Consider the following 24,558-nt stretch of genomic DNA (forward strand, 5'->3'; position numbering starts at 1 on the left):
TAAGGACCGATACATTTATTGAGTGCCTCCTATGAACCAGGCAGCATGCTGGACTTCATAGATACATCATATCATAATCCTCATGCACTGAGGTAGCAAATGGCCATTTCCATCCAGATCTATCTGTCTCTGTTCTGTCACACTTCCTCTTACAGATCACAGTTGAACAAAACCTCTACGTTCCCAGAAAAGGCCAATCAGATTTCATTGTTTCTGTCGTCAGACCTAACTTTTGATTATCCCTACAGAATCAGCTAAAGAAACTTAATTTAGGTAAAAATTGGTTAGAAGATATTTTTAAAAAGGAATACAGAATAAAGGCAGAACTTTACACAAGAATTCAACAATGAGAACAACTAAACCTGGGAGAGATGTCCTGGCAGTATCTGATAAACCAGGAAAATGCCACTGTTAATTCTATTAGAACAATGTATACAGACTCTGTTTTTACTTTTATTGTTGACAGTATTACAAATGTCCCCCAACTCTTTTATCTAACCTAAATGCTAGTTACAGGCTTGCTTCTTAGAGCATCAGAATACACTGTTTTTATCTGCTGCTGTTTGTAAACTGTGTGTTCTGTAATAAAAGAATAGGTACTTATTATGAAAAGGAGTTCTAATTATTTATTATCCCTAGTATCTAGTATCTAAGAGGCTCTCCAAAAAAAAAAAAAAAAAAATGTTGAAGGAATCAAATACATTAAGAATAAACAAATGTCCTTTAACTACTTTTTTTCTGTACTTGATTTTTAATTTTGAAGTAATTAGAGATTTGCAGGAAGTTGCAAAAAATAGAGCAGAGAGATCCCATGGACCCTTTATCTAGCGTGGCTCAACGTGACATATTTAACCGTAGTGCAACGCCAGGGAATGACATTGTTACAATTGCAGACCTTATTCCAGGTTTCTCCTTTAGCTACTTTTTTAAAGTGTGCAAGTTTTTCTGGTCCAGAAAAGACCTCAGACTGTCCACATTTTTCTGATGAGAAAATGAGAAGGGTCAAAGAGACTGAAGGACTATTCAAAGTAGGAGTGCTAAGAAGTGGCAAACTAACGCCGATTCTGAGTGAGGGACCATCTTTCCTCAGAAACAGCAGGATCAGGTTAGTCATTTATCAGAATTGCACAAGGACATCAGTAAAGACCTTCAAAATTATCTTCTTTCAAAGTTACCTCATCAGATGGATACATTTCTTTCGTATATTATTTCTCATCTCTCCAGACTTCAAAAAGCTTTACTCATTAAAACATTTAGCATTTTTCATTTGTTGAAAAATACTTTGTTTTACTGCATCAGTAATATGATAAATCAAACAAAAAAACCTGGGCCAGGTTGGTCACCACTTGAAGCAACAGGCTGCCTTGCCACCTCTGACCCCAGTCAGTGCAAGCTGCGCTTGGCACAAAGCAGGCTCAGAAACACTGAATGAATGAATGAGTTAATGAATGAACAAATGAACAAACAAACAACTGAAGTGGGATGACCAAATATCCCAAACAACCTAAATTTTTTTGAAGTGCTTTCAAGTAAAATATATTTTTGTGAAAAATAAAGTATTTTATTTTGTGGGATAGTTTTCACAAAATCAGAGCCGAAAGGGCGCTTAGAAAACATATATTCTGGTCATTCTCAACCCTGGCTACAGGTGAGCATCAACTGGACATTAAGAAATAACATGTCAAACCCCACTCTCACATGGGCTGGGGCCCAGGCATCTGTATATTATTTTTAAAGCTCCCCATTAAAAATTCCTTATTGTAAGGGTGATTCGAAATCCCTTGTTATAAAGATGAAATTGAGGCCTACTTAAACTCAACTGTCTTATTCAAGATAACACAGATTGTTACAAATAGAATTGAGACCAGAATCCAAGTAGGAATAGCACAATTTTTTTTTTTAACATAATACACAGGAAATATTTCAAGAACAAAACATCATTTTAACTTTGAAACTGTTGGCCACTTTTAACAGTGTGAAACTATGCTAAAAATGTCTATCAGCATTGAACTCTTCCTAGTGTAGAGTCACTGTCATGGGGCAGTGGGGTAGGCAGACGTGTGGGTTTAAGGCACTGAGCAGTTTTTGCCTGAGATATAAAGGAAATGAGGTGTACGGGTCAAGTCTTTCCAGTTTACTGCCCACTCTAAGCAATTAATACTCTGGTAGTTTCTTAATTAACACCAGATGGGCCTATAGTTGGTGGCTATCAAATATTTAACAAAAGTCCAACATGCATAAAAATGACAGGGACCTGACTAGATATAAAATATGAATCCAAAATATTTGCCATATTGTTCATCAGATTATATAGATCGTACAAACTTTTTACTATTAAAATCAAATAGTTATGTTTTAAAATTTACCTTTAATCGAATCATTTTCAGCTCTCATTATGTCAATGAGTGAACTCTCCAGGGAGTGCATGTCGAATGTCCTGGGACGATCCTGTAACACAAAGAGCCACAAACCACTTTTTAAAAAAGCGTTTAATTATAAAAGAGGACAATAAGCTGCACAGGACTGGGACACAGATCAAAAAGTGGCAATTTTACTCCCTCTCTGTGCAACATACATTATTGCTGCATTTGATTTTGAACACTTACAAAACATCAAAACCACAAAAGTACCTCAGGCTCAGCAAAGAGTGATTTGATGTCTAATAATAATTTCAATAGAAGTGTTACTTTTGCTAATAAAGCAGAAACAATTAAAACTAGTTAAGAACATTCAAGAAATGTAAAAATAAAATTTGTAGTCTTTTTCTGCCGCTTAAGATCTAATACTGTGGCAAAGCTTCCCAACCTGATTTCGACAATTACTGACTACAGTGGCATTTACACACGTTATCTGGAATAGCCCTATTTTCTTAGCTTAGCTTGATAGGTAAAAAGTAGGAGATGAAATCATTTTCAAATAAAACGCTGAAAGGAGGCAGTGACACACTCTTCTGACTCACCTTACGCAGAAGCACACACGCACGCACGCACACTCGCACACACAGACCACAGCTAGAGTAGTAAAGTAAAAGGAATTTGACAAGCAGGATTCTATAACCTTCTCTTCAGTGATATTTTCTCTTACATGACTTAAAAAAAAATTTTTTTCTTTATTGATTTTAGAGAGAGAAGAAGGGAGGAGAGGGGGAGAGAGACATCGATGAGAGACCACATCGATTGGCCGCCTCCTGGGCATGTGCCCTGACCGGGAATTAAACCAGTGACCTCTTGGTGCATGGGTTGACATTCAACCACTGAGCCACACCAGCCAGGCTAAATTTTTAACTAAAAAATCTTCAGATGCAATGTGTTGAGAAGGATTTTTCAGCTCTGTATGAATTCAGAAAGAAACAGTCACAGCAGATTGCCTTGCTGACTAAAAGCAAGGGACAAGACCCGAAGGCACTAGGACCACATCCATGCCGTCACTGGCCTAACATGTACTCCTCCTCACAACCCACCCTTCTGACCAATTATAACTGTGATACCTTACACTTGTCTAACATTTTACTTCTCATCATGCTTTGGCAATTCAAAGAGTTCAAAAGCCACATATTTTGTCAAGCGTTCAGTTCTCAGAGAGAGTCTAAAGTTCATTCTTCTTAATTTATACCCTCGAGCTGATCTTTTCTGTCCACTTTTAAAAATAATTTTTCTCTTTATTGACTTGAGAGAGAGAGGGAGGGAGAGAGATAGAAGCATTGATGAAAGAGAACATCAACTGGCCGCCACCTACATGCCCCCCACTGGGGATCGGGCCACAACCTGGGCATGTGCCCTGACCGGGAATTGAACCAGTGACTTCTTGGAGCATGGGTGTGACGCTCAACCACTGAACCACACCAGCAGGGCTTTTCTGTCCATTTTTAACCTCTAATTTAAAATAACTAAAATGTAAGTATCTGTGCCATTAGAAAGTAGGTGGAGTAGACACTAATAATAAAACCCAAAGAATAAGAACAGCACCAAGATGGTTTTCCACCCAACAACTAAAATGCCAAACCAAGAGAATTTTGATTTTGCCTTTTTTATTGTGAGTTGGGCCAAATATCATAATCACTGACCTATTTTCTAGGATCTACTTCCCAGAAAGTAAACAACTATCATATAGAAGCCTTACTAGGCGATAGCTCTTCTTGACTTATCTTGAGCTGATGGCCAAAACCTGAACATCAGCATGAATCAATGGAGTGAGCTCAGACCCTAGGAAGCCCCACCACCACCGTGTGTCATGTGGACGTGGGCACTTCCGTCCTCTAGATCTCGTCCCTGATGTGGAAAAGGAAAGCGTTTGATTAGATCTCTAATGTTCCCTTCCTAGCGCCAAAATCCATTCATGTTCCAGTTTTCCAGTGCCCTTAGTTTGTGTTCTTCCAAGACTCACAGTTTAAATTATGATGGTGATTATGGCAGGAACCACAAATGTGAATGAGAATTACTAATCAAAGTTTATCACTTTTGCCCACAAAAAGGTGGAGGTCAGTGACAGATTAATGTCAAATAAAAAGCTTCAAAAAAAATCTACTTAAAACAATTCATTGAGGCATATGTCCTGATTCCAAAAAAAGGGTCAAAGAATCTATTATGAAACAAAAAACACCAGCATCTGTATCTGCTTCACCATTGCCAGTTTCTCCAGGCAGCCTACAGAGAGAAAAGGCAGAAAAGCAGAACTACCCTTTATTGAGTATCTACTAAGTGCTTACCTTATTCTAGGTACTCTATAATATTGTCTTTTTTTTTTTTTTTTTTTTTTATCCTCACCCGAGGACATTTTTCCATTTTTTGTACAGATAGAGTGGGAGGGAGAGAGAGGAAGGGAGAGAGAGAGAAACATCGACGTGAAGGGACACATCGAGTGGCTGCCACCCGCACGACCAACCAGGGCCGGGGACAAACTGCAACTGAAGTACGTGCCCTTAGCAGGAACCAAACCCAGGTCTCTCCGGACCGCAGGCCGACGCTCTAACCGCTGAGCCAAACCGGCCAGGGCAATATTGTCTTAATTAATCCTCAAACCTTGTAACTTAGGTTATATTATTCTCAGTTTAATGATAAAGACTCAGACTAAGGAAAAGCCACAGTTTACTGCACAGACAGGTCACTGCATAGTTCAAGTTTGGTCAGGATTCAAGTCCAAGTCTCACTCCAAAGCAATGCTTCCTTGGACAAGGTAACGGTTATGGCAGGCAAAGGACCACACTAAAGCATGTATCTGAATGAGTGAGACACTCTGCTGTGAGGGTCCAGGGGGCAGGAATGTGCTGGCTAGTGCCCGACAAACAGTAGGCACTCAAATAGTACTCATTAAACAAAAGAACAAAATGTATAAATAAGAGTAATATAGGTTGATATCAGAGATACTAAAAACATAAGAAGAAGAGAAGCCTTCTCCTCCTTCTCCCTGTAGAGATGACAGACCGATGTGGTGCACAAATTAGTGACCAATCACAAATGTACCTCTAGGTTATCTACTGCCAACCACAGGAACAGAAGTAGTAGTAATAGTAATAATAATAATAATAATAATAATAACAATAATAATAATATCAGCAGCTCGCATTTATTTAACTCTAAGGCTTTACATGTATAGTCTTATTTATTACTCACAAAAAATCCTATACAATCAGGCATGTTCAGTTATTATACCATTTCACAGATAAAGAAACTGAAGCTTAGAGTGGTTAATAACTTTATCAATATTGGATAAAAGTGGAAGCAGAATCTGTAGGAGGAACCAGCCTTGAGACGCTAGGACATGTAGCTTAACATGCATGAATAAAAATAATAGATCACCAATTATTTTCAAGGTTCAGCAAAGCAAACTTGGTTCCCATGCTTAGATCTCATTTTATTTTGTAATCTTAATTGTTATATTTAATACACTGAGTTGCATGTCAGTAACTGGTTTCAGTTTCTGTCATCTCTACCTCATAGGGCAATTCCTAAAAGAAAAATCCCACAAGTCATTAAGAAAATCAAAGTTGATAAAAATAACTTTCTGAAAAAACAAATTAGTATTTTAAAGAGCAGGCAGGACTGGTCCTTTTATTATATACACCTGAACAGTCTTGTCACGCAAAACAGGAAGAGCAGCCACATCAACACGTAACTGATGACATGACACGGCTTTTCACAACATTCCAGAAGTAGCCACAAGAAGCACATGAACCACTTGGTCTATTACTAGAAGGAACAACTAGATTCAATTAGGCCACAAACCAAAATCATTATTCGTGGTTTGGGGTTTTGTTGTTGTTGTTAACGTTCAGATGGATAATCTAAGCCAGTGTTGTTCATACTTGAGAGAACATCAGAATCATCTGGAGGTCTTGTTGAAACATGGATTACTGGGTCCACCCCCAGAGTTTCTCTTTCAGTAGCTCTGGGTAAGGTCCACAAATCCACGTTTCTAACAAGTGTTCAAGTGAAGCTGAGGACCACCACACTTTGCAGACCACTGAGGTAAGCAATTCCATTCGACAGGTTAACTTCATTAGGTACATGGAGGTGTGCTATGTAGCTTACATCCTGGCTGACCAGTCATGACATAATCGAGCTTAAATATTCCACACAAACCATTTTCAGGTTTCCTCATGAAGAGTAGTGCATTCTTTGCTCCCAAAACCCAAAAATCCACGTTCTAAAGTCATAACTTGGAAAAATATTACAATCAAGTTCAAGTCAACAAATCAACCACCATGACCATTCTATTACTGGCTCTTTCCTTTCACACTTGAGTTAATGTGCTTCAGCATCTAGACTGGGTCTAAAACACAAAGTGTAATGAACTGCATATAGCCACATCATTAAAAACCAAAGCCAAAATTCTGCTACTTCCTTGACTCATTCTATTCTTATAAAGACAGACATCACTGTGATTGACACGCCTCAGACTGCTATGCATCTGTACCAGCCTATGGAAGTTTCTCTTTCTGGCTTACATTTTCCCTGGTGAAGAAGGGAAAGGAAAATATTTTGTTTTGAAAGTAAAGTCTATGCCAGCATGTCAAAGAGGTGCTAAATCAATAGGAAGTCTGAGAGGCCGGTAGAGCCTATAATTAATCAAAGGTAACTTGACGAATTTTAATCCAAGATTTTCCAAACTGTAAATATTCTTCTTGGATTAAATATTTAAGCCCACAGACATCAAAAGTTGATGATATGGTCCTGGCCAGGTGGCCCAGTTTGTTGGAGCGTCGCCCTGTACATCAAAAGGTGGCCGGCTGGATTCCCAGTCAGGGCACAAGCCCAGGTTGTGGGTCCAATCCCTGGTCAAGGCGCGTGCAGGAGGCAACCGATCCATGTTTCTTTCTCATGTTGATGTTTCTCTCTCTCTTTCTCTCCCCCTTCCTCTAAAATCAATAGTTAATTAATCACAAGTTGACTGTATGTTCAGCTTTCAAAAGTCCACTTCCAGATGACCCACACAATCTTGTGTAGGCACAGGTCCCTTTCCCCCATGTCCCCTAGCATGCTGCCATCCTACATAACATTGACAAGCTTCTTTAGGGCTACTCCACACTGGACTTCGAGCTCCACTCATGTTCGCAGCCACCAACTGTCGCATATGTGTAGCATACGGTAAATCCATCATCATCGTCTCTACCAACATAAAAGTGGCTAATGCCCCCCCCCCCGACTCAGTGTTGGGCATCTTACATGAGTTACGTATCATTTACATAAATCATTTCCTCACAACCATCACGTGAAGTGGGTCCTATTATCATTCCCATTTCAGGCAAGTGAAGCTATGAGAATTTAACTGATTGCCCTCAAAGTCACACAGTAAGCGGTGTAGTCTGACTTCAGGGCAGATGCTCAGAGAAGTGATCCATTTAAACAAGCCTTGTCTAACCTAGAAATTTCAGTCTATGAATCCCTGCAAGACATAAAATCCTTCACTGTACACAGGGCCTGAATTCCGAGAACAAGTGTCAGAGGTCCAGTCACAGAGGTAAGTGTCTGCACATGTGGTAGCATTGCATCTTTCCAGGGAGGTGCCATCTTCACACAGTGCTTTCTCAGGATGACCATTTCTTTTTTTTTTATCCTCACCCGAGGACATTTTTCCATTTTTTGTTCAGATAGAGCGGGAGGGATAGAGAGGAAGAGAGAGAGAGAGAAACATCGACGTGAAGGGACACATCGAGTGGCTGCCACCCACACAACCAATCAGGGCCGGGGACAAACTGCAACCGAGGGACGTGCCCTTAGTGGGAACCGAACCCGGGTCTCTCTGTACCGCAGGCCGACGCTCCAACCGCTGAGCCAAACCGGCCAGGGCAGGATGACCATTTCTAACAAAGGCGAAGAGTTCTGCAGGTGAAAGGAATAATGTCCTCGGTGCTGCACCCTGACTGGACCAATAGCTCCATTTGCCCCGTGTGAACTGACAAATCAGATCTCTCCAGAAAAACCTTTGAGAACAGTTTCTTTTACTCCACCTTCACTGAAGAAACCACACTTATTTTGAGCATTAGAAATCCTTAAAGTGTTAACCATTGCTTGTCACTACTTGACTGTATTAAAAAACCGACTGGCATTCTAGACTCGATGACTCAGTTCCCAGATCAATAGTCCCCCCTTCTTCCTGTTGACTATTTGTTCCTTCTTACCTTGCCTAGCAGAGAGAAATAATGAAAATCCTTTCCAAGACCTGTGTTTAAGTGAGCACTTACTAGATAAGTGATCTTGACACAGTGGCATCACTGAACCTTGATTCATCAGCAAAATGAGGATAACACCTTCCTTCTAAAAGTGTGGTGAGGAGAAATAAGGTCAGGTATGTGACAACCTGTGTACAATGCCCAGCAGCTGGTAACCCTTTCAATTACATCCCTCTGCCCCTTCTCTCTGGTGCAATGGCAAAGGAGCCTGAAACTAACATTTCAGTGTGGTATTGTGCATCTGATTAATTCAGCTGTTCTGTGGTATTTCCTGTAGTCCAGCGGTTCTCAACCTGGGGGTCGAACGACCCTTTCACAGGGGTCACCTAAGACATAACAGTAGCAAAATTACAATTATGAAGTAGCAACGAAAATAATTTTATGGTTAGGGGTCACCACAACATGAGGAGCTGTATTAAAGGGTCGCGGCATTAGGAAGGTTGAGAACAGCTGCTGTAGCCCATTGTCATAGAGATCAGCCAAGTGACCCAAAACCTACCAACCCCAAAATATCAGTGTATGATTTAGCCTACCTAATAAGCTATTCAGGGCAAGAGGTCATTAAAGAAAGTCATTACTACTAAAGGAGGTCATTATTATTAAAATTCATCCCTAAGAAATGAAGTCATGAGCACCGTTCTCCTCTCTCTTTGGCTGCCTGCTGGCTGTCAGAGCGCCTCTGCTCCAGGTCTGCCAGGCCTGATCACAGCCTAGAGTCAGCAGAGACAATGGTCATCCACATACACACTCTTCATTCATAAGCGGAGGCTTATGTCCTACAGGGCTTGAAACCCATGTCATCTCTTCTCTTTTGGAGCCTTGCTAGCAACTGTCACAAAGCAGCCTGTGCCTAGTGTCAGCCTTTCTGGGCCCTCACAGCTCCCGCCTTCCACATCCTTAGCTCTCCTGAGTCTCTGAAGCAGAAGGTACTTCTCAACGCTCAGGTACAAAGCAAGAGGTCACCAGACTTTACACTTCATAAGGAAGTCCATGCACTCCCTCCCATGGACCACTGGAAGCATCAGACATTTGCAGGTTGAAAGAGAGCAAGAGATGAAAAGGTTTGATGCAATCCAAAGGCCCCAAAAATACCCCAAACCTCTAAATTCCTCTTAAAACACAAAAACAGACAGTCAACCAAAAAGCTCTCAGTCCTGTCCTGTTCCATCTCCTTTCAGAGACCCTCCCACAATTCCACAGAAGCCTGAACCTCGGGAAGGCTGAAATGGAGAGAGGAAAACTGCCCAATCTCCTCCCAAATTTTTGGTCACCAGCTGATGTTTTGGTGCTTCTGCTGGATCTTTTTTTGTGATGCCCAGTAACCAGCAGCATCTTTCTCTACCCAGAAGGTGGTTTCCTTAGAAATTAGCACCAGGTTGAGTAGTGAAACAGGCTGAGAAGAGGCAACAGAAACACGGGCCTTGCTTCAGTTCCAATCCCTCTTTTGAAAACAACTAAACAAAAACATTTTTTGTTTTTAAGGGGAAAAAAATCCTTATCTTTTAGAAACATAAACTAAACCATTTAAAAATGAAATGATACACTACGTGGGAACATCTTCAAACTAACATGAAAAGGAGGGAAAGGGTTAGGAAGACAGATGGAAGACGACTGTCTAGTAGTTGATCGCTGGTGAAGCCAGGTGACATGTTCACAGTGGTTTGCTCTATTTTGTCTACTACTGAATACACTCAAATTTTCTGTAATACATTTAGCAGACATGGAGAAAAAAACTTTACCCAAAGAGAAAAAGAACAAATAGTTGGTCACTAAATTTTTCAGCATGAAAGCATCATCTAGGCTGATTCTCATTATTATTTAACTACAGTGACTTTATTTTTAAAAATCATAGTTTTTTATAAAATTCTTCTTTAAAATTAAGCTCACATGACCACACACCCATTACACAATAGCTTTTATATTTGAAGAAACTGTGCTATTTGCAAGATTTTGAGTTAATATTTCTATTCGATGATTTACTTTCTTATAGCAATAGAATCTTTTGGAAGCTAAATATTAGACATATTTCATTTTATCCTGAAGAAGATCAGACAAAAGAAATGAAAAAATAAAGGATCATGAAGGCTGAGCAAGTCAACAGAGGTCACACAGCTAGTAAGTGGCAGAGCCACATATGGAACTGGGACCTGACTTCCATACTATAATTAGGAGATTTTTCTGAGTAGCAATGTTCTTATATTGGGTTGTTTTTTTTAAGGTTTTTACAAACAACAAGATGACAGCAGCTATTTCACTGACTAGTATTTGATGCAATCCTCAAAGACAACTGGAAGAATTATTATTAAAAGCATGTTACATAATATTTAAATATGAATATGGCTTTAAAATATACAATACTGAGAGATCATGATTGGGATACGTCTAGTAAATCTTCAGCAAATGGAAATTGCCCAATCTACTTACTCTACAATATGAAAAGCGCTTGTACAGCTTAGGCTTTAAACTTTCAGCATTCCGTGTGTAAACATGAGACAGCACCTGTAAGTGGCTGATGAAGTGTTTCTCTGACAGGTGATGGGACCTGCATTCTGCTACCAGAGGTTAAAGTTTGCCTTTTGTGGGCCATGTTGTCACCAAACTTAAATAAGCACATGTGTGTGCAAGGAAGCTTGTACACGTGTATACTTATAAATGTGATCATTAATAAAATATTTAGAAATGCCATTTACACATTGTTTTTGTTATACCTAAAGTTGAATGTTAGTTTACCTTAAAGTTTAAACAGCTCATGGATTAAAATAAAAGAAAACTATCTGAGCTTGTTGCTAGTTTGTTTATAACGAGAAAAAAATGCATGTTTGATATCACTCAAGAATTAGCACAGACCAGAAATACATTAAATAAATAAAATCAAAACAATTTTTACGAGCTATCTAGTCCTATGCTTAAACCATAACATAGCAGGTGCTCAATAAATATGTGATAATTGTACAAATTAAAATATGAAAAGCAGCCCTGGTCGATTTGGCTCAGCTGTTAGAGCATCGGCCTGCAGTACAGAGAGACCCGGGTTTGGTTCCCGCTAAGGGCACGTACCTCGGTTGCAGTTTGTCCCCGGCCCTGGTTGGTTGTGCGGGTGGCAACCACTCAATGTGTCCCTTTCATGTCAATGTTTCTCTCTCTTTCTCTCTCTCTTCCTCTCTCTCCCTCCCACTCTATCTGAACTAAAAATGGAAAAATGTCCTCGGGTGAGGATTAAAAAAAGAAAAAAAAATATGAAAAGCAAAACTCAATTCCAGGATAAAAGCTAAAATATACCAAATTCAAATCTATGGTAACTTTTTCCTATCTCTTAGCAAAAAAAAAAAAAAAATCACAAATCAACTATAGGCAAAATCTTTCAAAATACTGAAAGATACTGGCTACCAATTCTAATGAAAGTTTAGGTACATATTCAACTAGAAAACTGCTCTTCAAGAAAATCCATAATTCTGCTAAAGGTTTTATCTGTCCTGGGTTGCATCTAGCTTATTCAAAGGGAGTTCCCTGAGAAGTAAAAGTATGTAATAAAATAAGCAATACTAAGGACTGTTCAAACCATTCATAGATACCCAAGCTACAGTGGTAATTAATTTAATTTCATAATTTAATTCAATATTAGAGATCCATACTTTTTAAATTAAAAAAAAATTTAAACTAATATGGCTACTACTCAAGGTACCTCCCCATAACCCATCACTGTCAGGTATTATCTTAATGGGGACTGTCTTTCTGAATGTAAGCAATTTGTCCAAGGTCACAGAGCTAATTAGAGTTCAGCGTCAAACTTCGGTCTGGACCCAGAGCCTGAGCTTCACTCTGCCACATTTCCGGACTCACAAAATAGTCTTTCTCAGTAATTATTCAGGTTTCACCTTCAGAAACTGATTAAAAATAGGACCTACACCTTTATCTTTCCAGTTACTAAGAATTTTCTGAAAAGCTGAAAGTGGAGCTCCGTCTGTTTCAATAATATAAAATGTGATGAGAATTAACACTCAATTTGAAATAAAAATTATATATTGCTATAAATTTACCATGGTAAAATATACCTTAATTTCTGCAAGAACAATTTTCTTTAAACAGTTAAATATAAAGTATTTTCAGAAAAAATGGAAATAAATGCTAACGTTAAGGGCTCCCTGCCTTAAAGAGAAACACTTTACACACATTATCTTATCTGCACTGAGACTAAAAGCCAAAGTACAATAATAGTGCGCTGAAAAACATGATGGAGGATCTTCAAGTTTATTTTCCTTATAGCAACATAGAGAAAAGTCCTAAGAAAAATAAATTTAGACTTAAAATTCAAAGTAGACATATGTTAATGTTAAGACTACTTTTTCATTTCTTTCTCATGAACACCAAACGAGGATTATTCTCAAAAGCATAAACTCACGAACTAAGTACATAGCATCTTTCTAGTTGCAAGCAGCAAAAAAACACAATTGGTAGGCTTGCAATAAACGAGATTTTCCTGAAAGATGCTGGAACAATGTGTTGATCATATTCCACGGCTTCTCTGAAGATAATAACAAAATAGAATTTAAAAAACTCTACCCCATGAAAGTTCTATTCCATCAGAAAAGCAATTAAGCCCAGTTAAAAGGCTTTCTACAAAAAGGCACACAATTGGATCTGGTAGGCTTTTCCCACGTTTTTCCAGCATCTCAATTCTTTTGGAGCCAGAACCATTCAACCCATACTTTACAGTGAAAAAAGTAGTTCCCCCTCTTCACATATAAATGAACGCAAGGTCAAAGACAATGTTTCTTATGCAAAGATCCCTTTTAAAACTATATTAAAAAATGTAATGAGGTTGCACTTTAGACAATTCAATAATTCACCATGACTTTCAGAACTGAAGCATCACAGTAAACTTTCTGTTTTAATATAAGATGGCAAGTATAATTTTAAGGATCAATAAACTGACAACACAAGGAGAGTTATTCAAGTGACATGAATTATTTGCCTGGTTAAGACAACAAATCTGTGGTGACTGTGTCTGAAGTTAAAGCAAATAATCTATAAATCCTAAATGTCTCCCCATCAATCAAGTTTGAGGGTTGTCTTTGTGACGGATTTTGTCCCCCCCTTTTTTCTGTCTATTTCCTGGTTTTTAGCTAAAGGAGGTGGGAACATAACTGGGCTGAAGGTAAGAGAGCATCAGAATAGATACTACACAATTCCCCTTTACTTTCTGTAAAGACAGACGATCTAGGCACCGCTCCAAAGAAATGCTATGTTCAAATATAATTAGTATTGGCTGGTACCCCAACATACTATTTGGTTTGGACATCAGAATTCCAGGATGTACTTGGTAGGACGGGGCAGATATTTCCCCTCAATGTAAAGGTCAAATCATGTCTAGTCACATGAATATGGACCATGTTTCTTCATTCTGAAATAAAACCAGACTTCACAGAGCTGAGAAAGCTCACATAGGAAGCGAGATAACATATGTGGAAGCCCCTAGTTTACTGTCCAGTATGTAATATGTACTAAACACAAAGAAAAATATATTGACTTGAATAATAAATTTAACATTTAAAAGCTGATAAATATATTCTATTATTTTCTACTTTCAAAATGTTATCTATAATCCGCTTTTGAGCATCAAGTATCAATTATTCTCTGTAAAATTCTTCCTATCATCTTGTATGATTCTAGGAGACGTTTCCTCCACCCCATTCCCGTCCCTCTCACCTGTATTATGTCTGTGAAGAGGCATAATGGTTAAGAACCAAATCTTATGTGTGAAAAGTAATAATAACAATAATTTCTACCTTACATGATTATTGAATGAATTAAATGAGTAAATACATGTAAAACACTTAGAATATCACAGGCATGTTAGCTATTATTGAATATATTAGTTTAGTTGTATCTGAAAACTGGATTTGAGGTATGTTGTCTGAATTTACATAATGAAAACTTTAAGTTAAGCAAAAATAACTCAGAAACAAATTTTAATACAAAAATCCCAAAATATAATGCCTTGGCATATCAGTTAACTGGAGAGTTATTCACATATTTGGAATTTTTGTTCCTGCTCCATAAACATGGATAAAAGAGAAGGTTAAGATTGATCAAAAAAGATGATTAAAAATGTTATCATTAATTTTAATTCACTGTATGTACTCAAACCTGCATTAAACAAACATAAAAACCATTCTAATTCATTTCAAATTTAAAAAAAACATTGCCGAGTATTAGTCACATTTCAGGTAAAGTATTTCCTTTTAATACAATGCCATGCTAGCCTTTGATTGAATACCAATATTAGAAAGTAGTTGTGTAAGCTCTATCTTATAATGTCTGTGGTAAATTTAAAGATCTTTCTTACATCTAAGGTATAGCAACTGAAATTGAATTATTAATATCTATAAATTTTCTTTCCTAAAATTAATAGTGCTCAAGGTAATAAATTTAAATAAAAGAGCAGTTTTAAAAAGAGTGGATTGTGGTAGCAGTAATTTAAATTTCACAGGAGCTCGTTTTAGGATCAAAAGGAACTTAGAAATCATCTAGGTCACCCCCCACATTTTATAAAGAAACTGAGTCCCCCGCATGCTATCATACTGATAAGGCCAAGACCACAACCTAGGTCTCCTGGCTCCCAGTCAAATAAATGTCCCTTCAAGGTTTTTCACATCAAATTTAACCAATTCATATTAAATGAAAACCATTTGTGTGCCAAATAATTAATTTAAAAGAATTATTGTTAACACACACACACAGAACTGCATTCATTCAAGTGAGCACCACAGCAGTTTACCAACTTCTTATGATATTTTCAAAACCCAATTATGAATTTCTTATTATAAAGATTTTTTTCAAATCTCTTATTTTTATTGTGACTTTCAAATTACCCCAATGCTAAAGTGTATGTGTACACTCTCCCTCCCTCCCTCCCCCCACCTGTCTATTCAATCTCTCTAAAAAAATTGTAAAGATGGTGAGCAGAAATCAGCAATTCACTTTCCAATCCTACCATATTTGAGACAGGTATATCGACTCCTTTTTTCCATCCACAGCATAACCAACAATAATTCTAAGGGATGAGTTGGTTTCTAATATATTTTAGTATCAGTCTTAGTCTATTTAATTATTTCAGAAATCTCTTAATAGAAACCATCTGATCGAAAAGATTTCACTTGTTAAACACATTCCATTAACCCCATAAAAATACTAATCATATGCATACATGGATAGTTTACTCATTTTCTGAAATTTTTATTTTTCCCAAAGCAAGCCTTTATCAAAGCCAATAAAATGAGACTGGAAAATAAACCATGAGGTCAGTCCATCAGTGTCTAGTAGCAAAATAAAAAAGAATAGTATATTCAGTATCCAATTATTAATCCAGTTAAAATGTATGAAATGCCATCTTAGATATTTTTAAACTAGCAATAATATATGAGTAATCCATAAAAGTTACCTTTGTATGAAATTTCCCTTAAATTTACGTTCAAAGAAATATCAAAAGCAACTTTTTAAATACAGACTTCATGGGATTGCCGGCCTTTTACCTGACCACGGAAACACGACCATCACTCTCTTCAGTTTGAGTGAAATCCCTTTCTAAAAACAGAAGTCAACAGCTTTTTGATACTGAGGCAAAAAATTATTTAAAAAAAAATCTAAAACTAAATTTAACCAAATATTTTAAGATACATCCTAACCATTATACTTGAATCCTTGGGGGGGGGGGGGTATTTAATTCCTTGGAATGTCAGTGTTTTCTTAGCAAACTTCCCCCACCACTAAATAAACTATTAATTAAAACAGATAATTCTGCTTGTACTCTGTTTTAGCCCTTGCAGAAAGATCTCTAAAATAACCCTCCAGCTATATAGCACATGTATATGTGTATACATGTACGTATACAGATACATGTTTAATTCTTGCTTTTTTTAACCTAGTTTGTATTCCTATGGGCTGTGTGCTCTTGGACAAGTTATTATATCTTTCTGATACTCAATTTTCTCATCTGTAAAATGGGATAATAACTGAGATTACCTTGTAGGGTTGCTGTGAGGACTGATTCAATGCTAGCTTATTATCTCCTATAAATTTCCTAAACACATATAAATGATCATATCCCCAAAGTACACAAATTTAGTGGGGCACCTAATGTTCCGTTAACTATGAAATTCCCTTTACCTCGTATCTATTAGCTAGACTGGTTGCTCATTAATTCAAAAACATCAAACAATGTGACTTGCAGAATAAAGATACACTGCTGGCAGGAAAGACAAGTGATCTTGGCCTGGATCTATTTTTAGGCATGGTTTAATTATCTACACCCCTAGTGTTAACACTGGAAAATAAACAAATGGGTGAAAGGCATCATAAAAGAGTCACTTTGAGATCTACAGTTTCCTCGTATTCAGAAATAAATGGGCATGAAGAAGAGACTTAGATCATTTCTCCAGCAGTCCTTGCTGGCACCAGGCAGGCCAGAAATTGCAGAAAGAGGTTTAAAGGGAAATTAATGAGTTCAGACTGCTCAGACTGCCTGGTTTAGAGAGCTTCCAGGTGTAAAATGTAAGCAGTGAGAAAAACTACAATTTAAGGGTTGGTTTTCAGTGACTCACTACCTTACAGTGGAAAAAAATTAATTTGGGGGGTTATATAGTTACTGCATAAGGGTAGAAAATGCTCATCAGTTTCCAGAGTAAGATATATTTATATCTCTATATTATTTACTCTTATGTAAATAAGTAGGGAAAAACCCAACCCTGATTCTCTTGTCAGGCTAGAAAGGTATTATAGTTAATAATTACGACATCACTAGCTAGCTACCTGGTATTAATTATGCCAAGTCATCCAATTATCTATGGGAAGATTACAATGAGAAATTTACCAAAGAAACACAGCTGAATATTTTGTTCCAAGTTACACTCACTCCTCTCCTGCCAAACAACGTCTGGTAACCTATTCTAAGAGCTCTGATATGAACATGGACAATTCAGACTCTCTCAGTGAGATACACACCATGCCATTTCCTTATTCATCTTAATCTACTAGTGGAACACAATCTTACCGGAAAAGGAAAAATGTTGTCAGCCCTGTTCAAGCTATCTTCCATCCAGGACTTGGGAGCAAAGGCAGAGCTGGGGCGAGCGTACTTCTGGAGCTGAATATGATTGCTTGCGAAATTTTTCTTCAAAGGCGAGATGGAGTTCAGGGGCGTTATTCCTCCATTCAGCCCTCGGCGGTGATCGCGGCCTTGAGAACCTCCCCAGCCACCATATCCGCCACCTCCTGGGCTCCAGGAAGAAGAGGGTGTAGGAGAAGGGCTCTGGTAGCTGCTCCATGGAGAGGGGGGTTTGTTAAGATTATTCGCCAAATGAGGCAGCTGGTTAAAAGCAGCATTTCTATGTGTGAAAGGTGGGGGGTGGGGACTGGCAGGAGACCTCCTTTGCTGCTGATGCTGGCTGTGATGATGCTGGAAGTGAGGATGATGAGGGTGGTGCTGTGAGAGAGGCCCGATCTGAGCGGAGAAGCTGCCTCCGAAGCCAGGGCTGACATGATGGGGAAAATTTTGAAACAACAGAGCACCGTTATTAGCCGAAGCAGTTGGGACCCCTCCCTGGTGAAAGAAACTGGCATCTTCGTTGATGATTGTAGAGGACGAAGGGGCGATGGCTGCTGACCAGTTACTGAAACCAGTAAGAGACGATGCACTGGACGTCAAGGGCTGGGTGGAAGTGCCTAGCCCTGCAGCTTCTTGGTAATCAAACCCTGTCAACACTGGCGATTCGATTCTGATTTTCTCCTTCCCGTTGCCATTTTCTGAAGAATTGTCCCCTTGATTCTCTTCAGATTTTGCCTTCTCAGTTTCAGGCAGTATTCCAGCTTCCTGACCTGGACTGGGGGAGAGCTGCTGCTTTTCCAAAGGGTCTTGCTGTTCCTGTTGCTGACTTTTTGCCTTTTCTGACCCCAAGATCTCATCCTGAATGTTGTGGGTAGCTGGAGCAGGGAAGAGCCAAGCTGACCCGGCACTGCTGCCGTTGGCAGCTGTGTTATTATTGATAAAAGCAGCAGGACTGGGGGTGGCATTTTGGTGATGGTGTGGAGGCTGCAGATGTGGGTGGAATCGGACTGGAAAAGCAGATTTATTCCCAGTATTGCTTTGCACTAGCACTCCAAACCCGTAATCCCCCATTTATTATTTTTAGGAGCAGAATCTTACGTCGAAAAAAATGACAACCTGATGTCTCACGCCTTTGTATCCTCTACCCAAAATGTGTTTGTTTAAAATGTCTTATTTATAGCTAGCCCGAAGATTTCAGCTTATCACCCTAAATACTTCTGATTAGGAATTCTGGTCTCTGAAAGAAAAACAAAACAAAACAAAAAACCACAAAAAAAACTAAAAAAAAAAACACACCCCCAAATCTCTTAAAACATTGACATGAATCCAACTGGGCTTATTTCTGGGAGGGAATAAAAACGAAGAGGGTAAAAATCAAGTCTTTGGTTAGTAAAATAGGCGCTTTCTTTTTCCAAAGGAAAATGCACATGAATGACAAAAACACAGCTTCTCAAGCATCTATGGATGTAGAAGAATAAGCATTGCGCGGAGTAAAAAATATATATATATATATGTATGTATATATATAATTTAACAATCACATATGGTCTTCCTCAGCAGTTTAGATTCACTCACATAAAAATTAGAGTAGGGCTAAAGGGGCGTGGGGGGGGGGGGGGGAGAATACGTTCTTTTCTTGGCAGCTCGGTTAAAAAAAAAATCAGGAATAATTTAAGAACATTATATATTATATATTTATATAGATAGATTATATTAGGTTCTCTGGGGCGGGCGTGGGTCCCGGCTGCGGGAGAGGAGATCAGCACTGACTAATGGAAAGATGATCGCAGGGAGGTCTCGGCTGCTCCCGGTCCTGTTTCTGCTCTTTCACGGGGTGCAGTTTGGGCCTCCGGGGCTGTTCCTGAGGCTCCGGGTGCGGGTCTTGCTGCGGTCGCGGTGCTGGGGCTCCCCTCGGCTTCCTCTCCCCCATGAAATGGGTTGGAAACACCCGTTTCTCCCGCTCAGGGGGTCGCGATCAGGAGGGATCAGCGAGACTGGACGAGGGCGAGCCGGCGGCCCGGGGGTGCGGGGACCCAGGGGGCGACCTGGAAGGTCCTGCGGTTTCGGCCTCTTCCCCTCTCTGCGGCTCCGGGGTGTTGCTCCCTCATGGGACCCAGGGGCGGTTGGTTCAGTTCTCTGTTCGATTCTCCGCAGGGGGAAAGAGGGGAAAAAGGAAAAACCCACTAGTGCAGTTCTCCTAAAGGAGAAGGGCCTCCCCCCTCGGCTCGCTCTCTTTTTTCCCCCAAGATTTTTTTTTTTTTTTTTAACTATAATTTAGAAGGCTTTTGTTTCTCCTCACGGTTGCTGGGCCGTCGCCGCCGCCGCCGCCGTACCCCGGTCCCGCAGTCCCCGCTGTCGTCGGTGCGGACTCCGCCGGGCTCTTCTTCTTCTCGCCTTCTTCCTCCTCTTCCTCCTCTGCTGTCGCCGCTGGCGCCGCCGCCGCCGCCGCCACCGCCTCCCGGTGCCCGGGTCCCGCAGCCGCGGCTGAGTCCTTCTCCTCAGGACCCAGCCGAGTGAAATGACAACCAGCTGGAAAGACCGAGAGACACTTCCGGTTCGAAGAGGGAGGGGTGGGGTGCCGCGGACACCGCGCCCACCTGCTCAGAGACCAATCGGGTGTTAGAAGTCAGCCGAGGCCACGCCCCTCCACGGAGATCCCCTCCCAGGAAGGTCGACAAGTTACCTCGGGAGACGCCCCTTCCGTCTGCGCCTCGCCCAGTGAGGCCGGCTGCCTGGAACCCGCTGCCCTGCGCAGGCTGAGCGCCGCGGGTCGCCATCTTTAGTGTGGGCAGCGGCCGCCTTCGCTGTTTACCTCTCCCAACCACTCTTTGCGGGAGGGGTAGGTAGGGACGCGCACAAGAGAGCACACTCCTGGAGCGCCACGGGAAAGAGTCGAGGTGTTGAGGATCGGCGGGGCGAGCCCTGAAAACGCAGTTGAACGGGAGGACTGCCCACAGTAAAGGTGGCTCCCCAGGCGTCACGTGCTTTGCCCGAGCTCCGCCCCAGAGGGAGCCTGTCCAGCAGCTGTGTGGTGCCTGGAACTGCGTAGGTCCCTGTCCTGCCTGGAGCCCTCGCGCGGGGCTCTCCCCTCCCCGTACAGCCCCCGCCCCCCTGCACCCCTCCCCCAGCTCGGCCTAGGTCTGGTGCAGCCTCTCCGTCACGAAGGTGCCGCTGCCGTGGGCGCCCAGGGCCGAGCAGTCCTCTCCGTCCCGTTCTGGCCCACCTTCCGCGCTGTAGCAGAGGGGCGTTTTCAGAACGAAACCCTTGTGGTCCTCACCTGCTCAGATCTCCTCCAGGGCGCCCAGTACCCCGCCCCCGTTCGGTATTTGAGGCCTTCCCCATTCTGTGGGCTGCAGATCTTAACACCTCACCCCCGTCCGCACGCCCCACCACCCAAGCTGCTTCAAAAGCATGCTCGGTGCTTTTTACCTCCCCTTCCTCTCTTCTCCGCCGGGCAAACCCTGATTTCGTTTTAGGAATCGGTTCCAGCGCCACCCCACTCGGTCTTCCCTCCCAGCATCCATGGCCCTGTGCGCATCTCATGCTCGCTGAGGACGACGCGGTGTGATGACTGCTTTTGTCTGCGGGATCTGTGCACGACTGAGCCCCTGGAGGACGGGACCTTTTAGTAGGAGGCATCAGTGAATGGAGGCTGAAGAGGTGAAGGAACAGACCTGCAAGGATGAAGTCTTTCCCGAATGACAGGCCCCTTTCCAGATCTGAATGACTTCATTTCTTCTGCTGTTTGGTTTGGAGCGCACCTCTCTCAAGCTTTCTCGTTTCGCTTATTCGCTTGCTGCTCAAGGGTAGGCCTTGTCCACCTTTATACGTTCCCACCACTACAACCACCACCGGGGCGTAGGTTGATGCCTTGCTCTTGGCGCGAGCTCTCAAGATGTTGAATAAGGGAGGGTTTTCCTTTAGTAGGAAATTTCAAAAGAAAAGAAAGCAGAGTCAAGCCACAGTGACTATGGCAAGAGTAGGGAAAAGAGAGAGATCAAAGACCTTGAAGAAGGCTCTTATAAACCAAGGTGGCTCCTACTTCATTTCTGTAGCCTTCCCTCAATGGCCCCAACTTCTGCTGCCTGTTTTTCAGCCCTTCAACACTTCTTATAGAACACCTGTTTAGAGCCTCAGTGATTATATCCTCTTTCATTGTCACAAGCATGAATCTTATCCCCGCAACCCTACTGCTAGTACCTGGAACGTAGGGATTGGGTCTTACTCTCTGCTGTTTATTCCCCACAAGTGGACATACCTTGAGACTTTACTGGCTTAGTTAGGTGTCATTTCCTCCAGACTGGTTCCCTGACTGCCCCTCTCCTAGTATGTTATAGCCCCGCACCCCTTTAATTACTGCTCGTTGTCAGTGGGTTAGTTTCTTGAGGGCAGAGGTTGTGTCTGATTTACCTTTGTGTCTTCGGTAGCCGGCAGAAGGTCTGGCATAGAGCAGATTCAGGACATGCTTATTAAATGAACGAAGGAATGTTCAGTATCCAGAAGATGGTTGAGAGTCTTTTTAGGAGCTACCAATTCTCAGTGGCTAAAATGGCAGCCATTGCTTGGAGCAAAGAGGACTCACTATCTTTAGAATCTACCAACCTGAATTTGAATCCCAGCTCTGCCACTTCCTGTTGTACAGCCCCAGGCATCACCTCTACAAGCCCCTGGTCCCTCACAGATAAAATGTGCATGATGTTTTCTCCTGCAGTAGCTTGGTAAGTTACATGAGATACATGTGAAGTGCTGGGCGCATAGGTTTTCAAAGTGTTAGTTCCTTATTCCTATATTAAACGCAGAGAACTGCTTCACAGATGTCTCTTGCCTAGAAGCAGCTGCATGCATGAGTGAATCCAGGAACCTGTGTTGGTTTTAGAGGGAGGAGGCAGCCCGGAGCCACAGTCAGGGTGCTGCTAGGTCAGCCTGATCTTCTAAGGTTGTAACAAGCGTGGGCTGTAGTGCTGGGCTGGGCTGAAGTTAGAATGATCAATGTAGATACCAGGCTTGGTTAGGGACTAGGAGAATGGGAGAGGGAGGGGGAAGCAATTCTCTTGGTGCAGTTGCCTACTCAGAAACCCAGGATACCCAGCTCAGGGCTGCCCTCCTTGAAAACATTCTGGCCTCAGAAACTATCCCAGGTAACCATGACAACAATTCAGCAGCTCCATTTAGGATCTCCAAAGGGATCTAGTGTTGCTGGCTTGAACACTCTCCTGGCCCCTCCCATGAAGCATGCTCACTGGGAAGCTTTTGGGTTGCACAGAAAGCAACCTCTGCCCCAACATTAAGTAAGGTGCTACTAGATTTTCAAAATGGAAAAAACAAAACCAGACCTCCCTCTTGTCCAGCAAGGGCTGACACACCTTCAGAGAACTTGTAGGTCGGTGAATGCATGTCCCCTGCTGGCCACTGCCCAGCCCCCTCTGGGGTTTGAGGTCAACCACACCCCAAACTCAGAGCCTCCCAGGAAGCAAGGCCCTAATATCTCCTTCACTAGCCTCTCTAGGCTTGGCAGGTGATATAAATCTCACCCCATGATCCCACAGAGTGAACTCTGCCCCACTCCAGCTCTGATGTCCTCCAGCGCTGCCCTTGCTGTCGTCAGCCTCTTCCCAAATGCACACACCCAAGCTCTCCAGGGCCCATCTGATGACTTGAGCAGTCAGGGCCACCACCCAAGGCCTCCCCGGTTGCACACTGTGCAGTCCCATAAGGCACCAAAGACTCTATGATGGGAATGCCACCCTCTGGAGTTGCAAGTGCACCAGTTCTGCTTTCGTTCATTTCCATGGGACAAAGGCACACTGTGGAACTAGGACACCCATAACAAAGAGCCACCAGATACTAACATAGATGACATGAGCACATGCTCATCGCATGCAAAGATATTGAAAGCACTGGATCCTTTTTGAGTTGGTGGCCCAGGAAGGAGCTTTCTGTAAGAGAACTAACTGAAGGACCCAGTGCCCTTGGTGTTGTTTTGGGTAGTGAGCGTAGTGAGAAGACAAGTCTGGGCAGGTATGTGGTCCAGCCCCCTAAGAGATTAATACTCAGCAGCATTTGCCTGGCAGTGTGAATAAGCCTTCTAATGTAGTGGTGGGATATAGGTTTTAATGAAACTAAAAAAAAATGCAATGATAATGTTCAAAGGCAGGTTCTATGGAGGTAGGGAAGAGAGAAGCGTGGAATTACTTTGGGGATAGGACCTGGGGACAGGATCTGTCCTCACTACCAGGACAGAAACAAAACCAAGTCCCACAAAGCAGGTTTCATTAAACCCCACCTCTGATCTTCACCTTGTTTCAATATTGGAAAGTGTGCATGTTTACTTAGAAAGCACCATTGTTTTTTTAACAGTTAACTGCTGGGTTACAGTTTCTCTTTTTGTTTGTGCTTTTAGAACACTTTGCATTTTAAACAGTGTTTTCCTCCTCTTTCCCATATAAGGTGTTGTCATTAACGTAGAGTCCACAGTGACAAGCCCTGTTGATGGAGTGGAAGCCGGTTCCTCCAAGGCGGTGCTCCTGAGAAATGCTCTGGGAAGGTCCAGGACACAGCTTCACTGGGGATCACCGGCTCCTGGCAGATTTATTTAGGTGAGCTGGACAGAGGGTGGCCTTCCAGTGCGCGCATCACAGGGCATGACTCGGATTCTTTTGTGGCTCCAGCCACCTATGTGGACAGGCTGCTGCCCCAGATCCCCCCCCCCCCCGCTTTGACTGGACACACTTCCCTTCCCTGCGTCAACACCATGGCCACGCTGCCGAACAGCTGCCCCCTCACCCCC

At 41.8% G+C, this 24,558-nt stretch overlaps 1 protein-coding gene across 6 annotated transcripts in view; it reads right to left on the reverse strand.

The window, feature by feature from the left end:
- The window catches only part of CPEB4 (cytoplasmic polyadenylation element binding protein 4), a 54,058-nt gene extending 35,035 nt beyond the window's left edge, over positions 1–19,023 (reverse strand). For 2 of the 6 annotated variants that reach the window (XM_036241541.1, XM_036241540.1), the window contains exons 1-2: positions 17,718–18,857; positions 2,367–2,448 (exon numbers count right to left, since the gene is read on the reverse strand). In XM_036241541.1, the coding sequence (XP_036097434.1) occupies positions 2,367–2,448; positions 17,718–18,842 (1,207 nt within the window). In that variant the 5' untranslated portion in view covers positions 18,843–18,857. Of the gene's footprint in view, positions 1–2,366; positions 2,449–17,717 lie in introns of those variants that run through there. The other 4 variants (XM_036241543.1, XM_036241542.1, XM_036241539.1 and 1 more) reach the window with 4 other exon arrangements.
- Positions 19,024–24,558: the final 5,535 nt, after the last annotated feature.

This window comes from Molossus molossus, unplaced genomic scaffold, assembly GCF_014108415.1.
Source record: "Molossus molossus isolate mMolMol1 unplaced genomic scaffold, mMolMol1.p scaffold_m16_p_4, whole genome shotgun sequence".
In the NCBI taxonomy this organism is placed as follows: Eukaryota; Metazoa; Chordata; class Mammalia; order Chiroptera; family Molossidae; genus Molossus; species Molossus molossus.